This window comes from Bos mutus, chromosome 4 (genome assembly GCF_027580195.1).
Source record: "Bos mutus isolate GX-2022 chromosome 4, NWIPB_WYAK_1.1, whole genome shotgun sequence".
NCBI lineage: Eukaryota > Metazoa > Chordata > Mammalia > Artiodactyla > Bovidae > Bos > Bos mutus.
Genome location: NC_091620.1, coordinates 99,415,870 through 99,428,151, shown reverse-complemented (window position 1 = coordinate 99,428,151; position 12,282 = coordinate 99,415,870). Strand labels below are relative to the sequence as shown.

Sequence of the window (12,282 nt, the reverse complement as noted above, 5' to 3'; positions counted from 1 at the left end):
GTGAGTTTTAGAGGTTTACATGTGTTTTTAGGTAGTGTTGGATATTATAGTTTGAATTACTGCCTTTGTACAGTGGTAGGGGTGGATAATGAAGATAAGTTTTAGATTTGAATCTGTCTACATTTTTTTTTTCTCTCTGTGCTCAGTTGTAGTAATTTCATTTCCCCAAATATTTTTGTTCTTTTTTTTTTTTTGGCTCAGTATTTTACAGTCTTCACCATTGTAACAGTTTTATATAGTTATTAAGATTTCTTTCCATACCAGTAGGTTTGGATCTTACTTTTTTTCCATGTAGCTGATGAAACTCATTGAGAAAAGTTTAGAAGATGCAAGTATGTTTGTGTGTATCCATACACACACAAATCTGTTCACACACACAAGTAAATATGCTTATGTAAGTGTATACATATTCTCCCCACAATTTCTTTCTTTCTCAGAAATAGCAACAACAGTATCTGTCTCAATAACTACTTTCTCTTCTAGCTTGGAGGCTTTCTCCATAGGTAATAGCAATTAACTTCCTTGAAATGTGGGACAAGCTCACTAGTATCTATACTGTACTTTATAAAGACTAGCACTGTCACAGTCTAGCTTTTCCAGATAAAACTGTTTCATTTGAAACCGTCAGGCTTATTACTTATGCTTCTGACTTTTCATCACTAACAGCTCATTTTTGTTTCAGGATACAGTTTAGTAATTTTTCATTTTTACTTTGAGCAACTTTGAGACCAAGTATTGATTGGTCTTTGTTGTATATGTATATATTTGATTTTTTTTCTAAGGTTATTTAAAATTCAAACATCATTACTTTTTCTGTATACTTATGGATTTTTTAGGATCTCAACTTTTTCCTCACCCTTCACATTCCTAATATAAGTACACCCTGGATTTGTAGATCATGGTGTTTGTGCTCTCAGGAGTAGTTGACCTTTTGCACAAGAAAAGTTAGATTTCTTAAGAACAATCAAAAATCTAAAACAACAGCAACAATAATAATAAAACTTCCAGTTCTTTATAATAAATATCAATTGGTATATTTTTAAGACTCAAAGTCTGATTCTGTAAAAAGACTTAACATATGTAGCTTATTTACACGTTGAAGGTTCTTTGAAAGATTTACAGTTAATGGTAGAAAATAAACAGAATTTCGTTTGTAAAGTAACTTCTTTGTAGTTTTAGAGAGGTAGAAAATTGAAAACTATTTTTGTTTAATATTTGTTCCTAGAGAAAATTTGGTCTGATGTTACATGGGCTTTAAGTAATAAAGAAGATTAAGATGATGTTAGAATAAATACCTAACATATGCCCTTCTCTGAATAGTTTGACTCCAGCAAAATTTAAATTTATAATAGATCTAAACTATTCTACATTCTCAAAAGTATTTAGATTCTTGCCATTATAAAAAGATATGTGTTATTAAAAAAAGTATTTGATTTCAGTTGAAGAAATATATTAAGTTAAATCACAATGAAATTTTGAAAATTTAAAAATATGCCATAAATTAACTATTCACTATGATAATTATTATTCTAATCCTTTATTGCTGCTGCCTTTATCAAAGTTGTGGAATTTGTAAGAAGAACCATGATCAGCATCTTCTTTTATTGTGTGATACCTGTAAACTGCATTACCATCTTGGATGTCTGGACCCTCCTCTTACGAGGATGCCAAGAAAGACCAAAAACAGTTATTGGTAAGTAAACTGAAGAGCATGTACATGTTAGAACTGGTGTTGCTCTTAGTTTCAACAGTATTAGATGAAGTATTAGAACATATTTGATGCATAATAAAGTTTTCAGTATATTTTTAATTGAAAATTTTATAATGTTTTCCAATAATATTGACATATTGGCATTTAAAAGTTGTGTATATTAAGGTTTGCAACATAATGATTTAATATATGTATACACTGTGAAATAATCACCACAATCAAGCTAATTAGCATATTTGTCACCTCACATAGTTATCATTTTTTGTGGTAAGAATACTTCAGACATAAATGTTTATTACAGTATTATATGTATAGAGATGTAGCAAATTTTTTGATAAATGAATTTAAGTTAATTGAGGCTATTTTAATATCTTAGCAGTGGTTTCTTAAGGCGTGAATTCTGTTTAGTGTGTTTATAATTCTCTTTATTATAACATTTTTTCAAATTCTTTATTTTTGTTCTTTATTAAGAATTTGCCTCCATATTCATGCTTTAAACGTAGTTTAGTATTTTGTTTTCAAATTAGTGTCACCAAAGGCTTTACTTGTGGCTAGTTGTGTATTAAAATTCAACCATTCTTTGTAAATCTAGAAACATTTGACTTACGTTTTTGAATTTTTTCATTAACTTAGGCATGTGGAATCACTACAGATGTTTGATAAAAGTTTATGATACTTATAAGTTTTATTCTTTCCTTAATTTTAATCCAAGGGAAAGACAGATGTTCAAATTCTAACAGATTGATTCTGTATAGGAAGAATATAGGTCACGGAGAGCTTTGGAAGGCACATGACTATTCTTTTTATACAAATTTTACATGACTAGACCCCAATCTTAAATGATAATCTGTACAAAAAGGTGTTTATTTATCAAATACATTAAAGCATATTTTCTGACCTCATTGTTTTATTGCATAAACCTACGTCTGTCCATTTTATTAAGAATCTCACATTCTTTCACCATTTTCACATGATTACTTTTTCATGAAGTGAAGCGGAAGTCTCTCAGTCATGTCCGACTCTTTGCGACCCCATGGACTATATAGTCTATGGAATTCTCCAGTCCAGAATACTGATGTCTGTAGCCTTTCCCTTGTCCAGGGGATCTTCCCAACCCAGGGATTGAACCCAGGTCTCCTGCATTGCAGGTGGATTCTTTACCAGCTGAGCCACGAGGGAAGCCCAAGAATACTGGAGTGGGTAGTCTATCCCTTCTCTAGTGGATCTTCCCGACCCAGGAATCAAACTGGGGTCTCCTGCATTGCAGGTGGACTCTTCACCAGCTGAGCTATGAGAGAAGCCCTTCTTTTTCATAGTGCTCTTTTATCAATTTGCCTGGAGACAGTCATACTGGTCAACTCTTTTCAAATATAGTGGGATGTATTACTTCTGATTTGTGAGTGCTTTTGAAACCAGAATTTAAGAGAAACTGCTGTCACGTATTAGAATATCAGCAGTGTTAATAAGTATCCTATGTGCGTTTCTAAGTTGAAAACCAGTTTGGTAGTCTTCAGGGCCAGGGAACTTTGTCATAATCATGGATGTGTTTTAGCATTATTGTACAATGACGTTGTTTTTCTTTAATAATAAAGATTTTTAAAAGGGCTTCACTCCATTTTTTATATGTATTTATTTAGGTATATTGGAGAAGGAAATGGCAACCCACTCCAGTATTCTTACCTGGAGAATCCCCATGGACAGAGGAGCCTGGTGGACTACTGTCCATGGGGTCGCAAAGAGTCGCACGTGACTGAGTGCCTAAGCACACAGCACACATAAACAATGAAATTGTTTCCCTTTAATAATAAAGATTTAAAAACCTCCCTAACATAAGTTGGAGTGTATCGTGCTAAGGATCAAGAATATATAGCAAACTGAGAAAAATCTCTTAGTATTTCAGTATGAAGGTAGTCCTTTGGCATAAATTCCTAACATGAATTTTCATTATTATTACTTTAAACATCCTATTTCTTAGGATCTTGTGTACCAGTTATGGTAGCAGAGCTGCTTTTTCATATTTTAAAGGCTATTTATAAAATGAGGACTATAGTGTTTAACAGATTGTTGAAAGAGCTGCAAATAGTGTTTTCATCTGTATTGAGTTTATGTACTACAAGTATCGTGTGGCAGTTGCCTTGAAATAGAAATAAATTTCTGCCTTAGCAGTTAGATATTTTTTAGATTTTTCTGAGTTGTTCAGTGTTTTGTGGTTTTCAGAGCATAACATTTTTGTTTATCTGAGTGCTCTAAAGCAAGTTTCTTTGTCACCTAAATGTATTAACCTTTGGTGGGGATGAGCTTGAGAAGCTAGAGACTATCCTGACAAGGAATATAGTTACAAACTGAGAAACAAAAGAGGAAACAAGTCACTTAAAAAACAAACAAAAAAGTCCCTACAGTGATTCATTCTAAAAAGATACTTGTTTCCATATCACAGAAATGCGTGTATGTTAAAAATATTTTTATTTGATGTTAATCTATGAATCCAAAGAATAAAGTGCTTGGTTTTTAACAACAGTTATATAAAAATCTTTAGTAACTAGTGATAATTGACTCCTACTGGTCAAATTTTTTAGTGTTAAAATTTTTGCTTAAATGGAAATTTTAAGATATTAAAAGTAATACCTTAAATTTTAATTGCATGTTACCAATAGAAAATTCTGAAAGAGATGGGAATACCAGACCACCTGACCTGCCTCTTGAGAAACCTATATGCAGGTCAGGAAGCAATGGTTAGAACTGGACGTGGAACAACAGACTGGTTCCAAATAGGAAAAGGAGTACGTCAAGGCTGTATATTGTTACCCTGCTTATTTAACTTATATGCAGAGAGTACATCATGAGAAACGCTGGGCTGGAAGAAGCACAAGCTGGAATCAAGATTGCCAGGAGAAATATCAATAACCTCAGATATGCAGATGACACCACCCTTATGGCAGAAAGTGAAGAGAAACTCAAAAGCCTCTTGATGAAAGTGAAAGAGGAGAGTGAAAAAGTTGGCTTAAAGCTCAACATTCAGAAAACAAAGATCATGGCATCTGGTCCCACCACTTCATCGGAAATAGATGGGGAAACAGTGGAAACAGTGTCAAACTATATTTTTTGGGCTCCAAAATCACTGCAGATGGTGATTGCAGCCATGAAATTAAAAGATGCTTACTCCTTGGAAGGAAAGTTATGACCAACCTAGATAGCATATTTAAAAGCAGAGACATTACTTTGCCAACAAAGGTCTGTCTAGTCAAGGCTATGGTTTTTCCAGTGGTCATGTATGCATGTGAGAGTTGGACTGTGAAGAAGGCTGAGCGCCGAAGAATTGATGCTTTTGAACTGTGGTGTTGGAGAAGACTCTTGAGAATCCCTTGGACTGCAAGGAGATCCAACCAGTCCATTCTAAAGGAGATCAGTCCTGGGTGTTCTTTGGAAGGAATGATGCTAAAGCTGAAACTCCAGTACTTTGGCCACCTCATGCGAAGAGTTGACTCATTGGAAAAGACTCTGATGCTGGGGGGGATTGGAGGCAGGAGAAGAAGGGGACGACAGAGGATGAGATGGCTGGATGGCATCACTGAGTCGATGGACATGAGTCTGAGTGAACTCTAGGAGTTGGTGATGGACAGGGAGGCCTGGCGTGCTGCGATTCATGGGGTCGCAAAGAGTCAGACACGACTGAGCGACTGAACTGAACTGAACTGAATAGTGCATTTGTATTAGCCACACATGATACTTTGTATTTAATTCTGTTATTGGAGTTCAAAATTTAAAGCTGTTAAAATAAATACTAATTTGGTATAAATACAGTGCTAATGAGTGAGAGGTATGAATTTTTACAGAATTTTCTCAGTTGGTATATTCAGCACAGCTTGCCATTAATTAAGATGCAAGGATATTATAGCTGTGACAAATAGAGTTGGTCAAAGAATGACTTTGATTTTCTGGTGTCACAATGTATATCATTTGAGGAAAAATCATGATTTCCTAAGGAAAACTATCTTTTTAATCAGTACTGGGCCTCTTACATTCATTCACATAAATATATGGCAGTATTACATGTGTTTTTATGATACTTATTAGGGATACATGAAATTGCTTTGGACATTTTACATATATTGTTGTGTCTCTTAAAGGAATGTATGTGCTTTTCTGTATGTATGGTCATTATATGACTATGGTCACATGTTCCTGTGTACATTTTCATATATTCTAAACATATACCTGCATTTTGTATTTAGAGAAACCATGGCTAATGCTGGAAGGTAAAAATAAATGTATGAAATAATATTTTTTTCTTTATGTAGGCAGTGTTCTGAATGTGACCAGGCAGGGAGCAGTGACATGGAAGCAGAGATGGCCATGGAAACCTTACCAGATGGGACCAAACGATCAAGGAGGCAGATTAAGGAACCAGTGAAATTTGTTCCACAGGATATGCCTCCAGAACCCAAGAAGATTCCAATAAGAAACACGGTAATTTATTCCCTAGTAGTCATAATAACCCTTACAAAACTCTGAGGTCAAAATTTAAAGGGTGAGAAAGACAAAGGGCAAGCGTATACTCAGTAGCCAATGAAAGAAATATATTGCTTTTGGTTTTTCTTAACAGTTTACTGTTTTATATTATGAAATATACTATACTAGTTACACCTGAGAATGTATAGTTTACATATTCAATGCAAAGTACAATAATAATGAAGATCTATTGTGTTCACAAACCCACTTTAAAGATAGAACATTACCAAAACCTATGAAGTCACCTTTGAATCCCTGAGGACTCACTTCACCATCCATGTAGTCTAGAGATAACCTCCTTTCTCAAGTTTGTGTCTTTTATTCACTCCATTTTTTATATGTATTTATGTATGTATATTGGAGAAGGAAATGGCAACCCACTCCAGTATTCTTGCCTGGGAAATGCCATGGACAGAGGAGCCTGGTGGGCTACAGTGTGGTGGGGTCACAAGGGTCAGACTGGACTTAGTGACTAAACTACCACCATCGTGTGTGTGTGTGTATTCATAAGTAATACATAGTTTTGCACAGTGTGAATTTTGTGTAAATTGAGTCAAACTGTTTTTTCCCCATTATTTGATACTTTGACCAACTTTACCTTGATTGATTCATACATGCTGATATGTGTAATTGTAGCTCATTTATTTTCACCAGTATGTCATTTTTTTATTGAAAATAGATCATTAACAGTTCAGTTCAGTTCAGTTGCTCAATCATGTTCGACTCTTTGGGACCCCATGAACTGCAACACGCCAGGCCTCCCTGTCCATCACCAACTCCCAGAGCCAACCCAAACTCATGTCCATTGAGTCGGTGATGCCATCCAACCATCTCATTCTCTGTCATCCCTTTCTCCTCCTGCCCTCAATCTTTCCCAGCATCAGGGTCTTTTCAAATGAGTCAGCTCTCCACATCAAGTGGCCAAAGTATTGGAGTTTCAGCTTCAACATTAGTCCCTCCAGTGAACACCCAGGACTGATCTCCTTTAGGATGGACTGGTTAGATCTCCTTGCAGTCTAAGGGACTCTCAAGAGTCTTCTCCAACACCACAGTTCAAAAGCATCAATTCTTCGGTGCTTAGCTTTCTTTATAGTTAAACTCTCACATCCATACATGACTACTGGAGAAACCATAGCCTTGACTAGACGTACCTTTGTTGGCAAAGTAATAGTTTGGCAGTTTTGTTTCCACTTTTTTACTTATAGTAATTTTATTTATTTATTTTTAGCTCTGCGGGTATTTATTGCTATGTGGGCTTTTCTCTAGTTGTGGCAAGCAGGGGCTACTCTCTAGTTGTGGTGTGAGGCCTTCTCATTCTGATGGCTTTTGTGTTGCAGAGCACATGCTCTAGAGTTCACGGGCTTCAGTTTTTGGCTGGGCTTGTGGTTCCCGGGCTCTAGAGTGAGTGAGTGAGTGAAGTCGCTCAGTCGTACTCAATAGTTGTGATGCACAAGCTTTGTTGCTCCATGGAATGTGGATCTTCCCAGATGAAAGACCAAACATGTGTCTCCTGCATTTGCAGGTGAATTCTGAGCCACCAGGGAAGCCCTCCATCTTTTCGCTTTTATAAACAACCTCACTTTAAATATTATTCTAAATCTCTTCTGCAGCTTGGTAACAAGGAGTTAGGGTATATAGCAAAGCATGGATTTGCTTAGTTACAGGATATTGGCACCCAGTTTTGCTGGGTAAGTGCAATATTTTCCAAACCAGGTTACACTTACACTAGCAATGAGTAATGTTACTTTTTCTGCCAAACTTGGTTTGTCCAGTGTTATAATGCTTTCCAGTGTGATATATGTAAATAGTAGAGGCATTTTATTTTGCATTTCTCTCAATACTTAGTTGACTTAGAGCATCTATATATTTTTGGTTGGTTGTATGTACAAATCTTATTCAGCTTTTCTATCAGGTTGTTAGCCTATTCTTATAAAAAATTCTCTCAGGTCAGAGTTTTAAAAAGTTTTTCCAGAAAACATTTATGTTAGTTATTACCAGGTGCCTGGGAGCTCTACCAGCCTAAGGCCATTTTAATAAAAGTTTGTCCTGTGTGTCTCTTCCACTACATGAATATCGTTAATTTCTACTCCAAAGCCATGAACAATGGCTTGCAGTTATGAATTCTTAGGGGAGACATTTTTCACTTTCTTACCTTGAGCCAAGGCAGGCACATTTTACAAATCTGCCTATCCCTAAAGGAGATGTAAATATACTTTTAGGGATAGTTGTCAAATTCATCTGTTTTGTTGTCTGTTTGGTTTTAGTCTTAATTTTTTCTTTCCCTTACGGTAATAGTTTTTTGAAAAGTTTTTTTTTTTTAATCTGTAGTATCCATCTATATTATAATCACTTAAAAGATTTTAAGAGAAATAACCTAGATTATTTCATTCAGTTTTGTGTTATAGATTCATTTGAAATTGATGAGGCGAATCTGGGAATTGTTATCTTTTAGATAATTGAAATATGTAGTTTTGGGTGCTCTAAATTGATCAACTTGAAATAGTTTTTCTTATAATTTCCTCTAGTTTAAAACATTTTTTAGATTTCACAAATATATTTTGTTTACAGATGAACTAGAGAGAATTTTATTTCTTTAAATAAGCCATTTTATTTCTATTTCTAAAATATTCTTCTGTAACTTTTGATGCTATTATCTGCAGCTGTTCTTAAGATCTTAGAGAAAAAGCTGTTATTACTTCTTATGTCTGTGTTTGCATAGATTATCTTCTTAGGAAACACTTTTTCTAGTTTCTTTATTGTTTGAAGAAATCTTTAGGAATGATATTACCATTAACTTTGGAGTTATCATATAGAGGGAAATTTTGTACATATTATAGTGATATTTGTGTGTCCATTATTTAAGATAAAACAAGATTCCATTTTTTTCTGATTTACCTGTCTGCTTTTTAGCCTAGAATTACAAGAATGTTTTTGAGTTTTCCAGTTTAGTCCAGTGCCTTTCATGAAATTCTTTGTCTCTAGTTTCTTTGTGTAAAAGTTCATTTTACAGTAGTCATATTATTCTGTCAAAATTTTGAAGAAAATTTTACCCTTGTGACATAGAGGATTCATGACAGACCTTAAACTTCAGTTTCTCATTTCAAAATAGTATCTCACTCAGTAAAACAGTTCAAATGATCATTTGTTCTCCAAGTTTCCATTTCTGTTAAATTTATTATGTTCCATTGGATTATAGTGATAGCACAATTTTTAGAAAGTAGTTTGGGGTTCTTTCATGCTAGTTGAAATGATTTCATCTTCTTTCAGAAACCCATATTGTGGGGTGTATGAATTGATATTCTGTTAGAATGATTTTATTTTTTAAAAATTAAGACTTTATAGTATAATTAAGTGGACAGAACTTTAATCTCTTATTTTGATGTCTGTCTCTGTGGAATTGTCCAAGAACCATCGAAAATAAAAAATGATCAGAGCTGCTATAGATTGAAGTTCCATTTTTATTGATTAGTTTCCTTATCTTCTGTTATTAATTTCTCTCCTTTTATACTTTATAAACATACTTTATAAATATACTTTATATCTTTATGTTTAAAAATAGCATCATGGTAGTAAGGGAGTAAAAGGGAGAAGGAAGGCCTTCATGTGTTGGAGTGTTTGTAAATACTAGTGTGTTTCTGGTAATAATTTAACGTCTTTTTATCTATACTGCTAACGAATCCAACTACTTTATTATTTTATATTTCTTCCTATTTTTCAAAGGTAGGTAAATCAGAAGTGGATGTGAGTATGTTTACTCTTACATAAAATAGTTTAATAGTAATAATACCTAACTTTTTCTGAGGATTGATCATATACCAGACACTGTAGTAATCCTCCATCCTACTCCCCCTTAAAAAAATTAGTATTTAGGTATTATAACTTCTTTATTACTCAGGCACAGAAACCTGCAGTAATTTACCTGTGATCTTACAGATAGTAAGAAGAATAGGAATTGAACCCAGATAGCTGGCACCCCACTCCAGCACTCTTGCCTGGAAAATCCCATGGACGGAGGAGCCTGGAAGGCTGCAGTCCATGGGGTCGCTGAGGGTCGGACAGGACTGAGCGACTTCACTTTCACTTTTCACTTTCCTGCATTGGAGAAGGAAATGGCAACCCACTCCAGTGTTCTTGCCTGGAGAATCCCAGGGACGGGGGAGCCTGGTGGGCTGCCGTCTATGGGGTCGCACAGAGTCGGACACGACTGAAGCGGCTTAGCAGCAGCAGCAGCAACTAAATTAAGAAGTAGTGTCTTTTCTGAGGTCTGTAGAAGAGCATTTAGTTGTGGTGCAAATGAAATAGTTGTAAAAACATTTGATCATTAGATAACATAGTTGGGAATGTGGTACTCTCATCTGGTACCAGAATGGTCATGTGTCTTTCCACAGTATAGTGTTAACCTATGAGCAGCCAGACACATATCCACTTACTGACTCTCAAAACTGAGTTCCTTCACATTAAATATTACATTTAACACTGTTTTTCTTTGTACTTTCAATTGGGTGTGAACTGTTTTCCTTTTCAAGCTTGTGCAGGAGTGTTGGCAGCCCTCTTGTCAATCACAGTATAATGCTGTAGAAGTTAATAAAACATTTGCAGATTATTTTACCTTCAGGAAATTGATATTTTAAAAAATCAGAAAAGAAAAAATTAGAAGCAGCAAAGCAATAAGTACACTGATGGCGTGTGTATATGTGAGCTACCAGTATATGTTTATTTTACTGTTCTCTATTTTGGTTTGTATTTTTTCTACCGCATTGAGTACTGTGCAACCTGCTGTGGGAAAAAAGGAGTATTGAGTGAAATTGGAGAAGTGCATGGCGGTTTTTTTTACATTTTTTTCCCTTTCCTAACTAGTTATCCCAAATTGAACCTAAAACATTTGGCTTATTGCATCTCAACTTTTTTGATTAAGCAATGAATATCTTTTTGATTTGTTCACTTGGTTTGATCACTGTTAAGAAAGATGAGCCCATAGACTCAGTCTTTGTGCTCCAGTGCCTCTTTGGTGCAAAACAAAGCTACTACTAGAAAAATGGCATCCACTTTTCCTGCTGACAGGCAGTTGCCATTTGTCATGACCAAAGGGTGCAACAGGGAGTAGAACACTTTGCTAAACCTTACTTTATTTTTATTATTCGGATACTGAAGAAAGTAATTTTTTATTTCATTCTACTCTGATTTCCTTAATAAGAATATATAGAAATCTGAAAGGATGTATCATGTTTTGAGACAGTAGATTTAATAAGATCTAGACGCTTTTCAAAGCAAGTAGTCTCAGTACAATTTTTTTCTATTAGAAATATTTTCTACCCAAAGATCATAAAAAGATTAACCAGAAAAGTTACTTGAAAAAAATTATAGCGGTAAAGATTTAGTGTTTTTTTTTTTTTAATGGGTTAAAAGAGGTATTTGTATAAGAATGGAGATAGTATACTTTCAGAAAATATCCTTCCTATAAAACATGGAGATTCTGTTTTGTATTTTAATGTTATCGCATATTTAATTGCTAAATTATCAGTGTTTCTGAAATTCATCATTCTGAAAGAATAATTTTTTAATTGAGTTTTAACTATAAATGTAATATGAATACTTTTTTTTGTTGTAAGAAGTTTAAAAATCCAAAGTCTGTTATAACTCTTTTCCCAGCATTCTCTTTCTCCAACCTAATTCACATGCCTTGAATCTATCTTTATTAGAAGAGTATATATTTTGAACTTTGATTATTTGACATTTCTATAGGTGTATCTGTCAGAGAACAAGAAAAAAAATGATGAATGAGTCATACAGAAAAGTAGTATGGAGATGGTTCAAGACACATAGCATATAATTCAAGTATTAATAAATAAAACAGGAATGATCTGATTTTATAAAATTCTTCACATATGGTTTCCTGCTCCAGAGATAAGACTTTGTAACACTTCTTCCATTGGCTCATAAATATCCCATCTCCAGTATTTCAGTGTCTTAGTAACCATTATTCTCTATTATTACTGGGTACAAATAGGAGGAGTAAGTTTAAAGAAGGAAGAGGGTTGAAAAGCATATTTTAATAAACTTTA

At 34.4% G+C, this 12,282-nt stretch overlaps 1 protein-coding gene across 9 annotated transcripts in view; it reads left to right on the top strand.

The window, feature by feature from the left end:
- PHF14 (PHD finger protein 14) overlaps positions 1-12,282 on the top strand; it is a 199,913-nt gene that overhangs the window by 62,324 nt on the left and 125,307 nt on the right. For all 9 annotated transcript variants that reach the window (XM_070369782.1, XM_070369783.1, XM_070369785.1 and 6 more), the window contains exons 13-14: positions 1,562-1,693; positions 6,010-6,178. In XM_070369782.1, the coding sequence (XP_070225883.1) occupies positions 1,562-1,693; positions 6,010-6,178 (301 nt within the window). The remainder of the gene's footprint in view (positions 1-1,561; positions 1,694-6,009; positions 6,179-12,282) is intronic.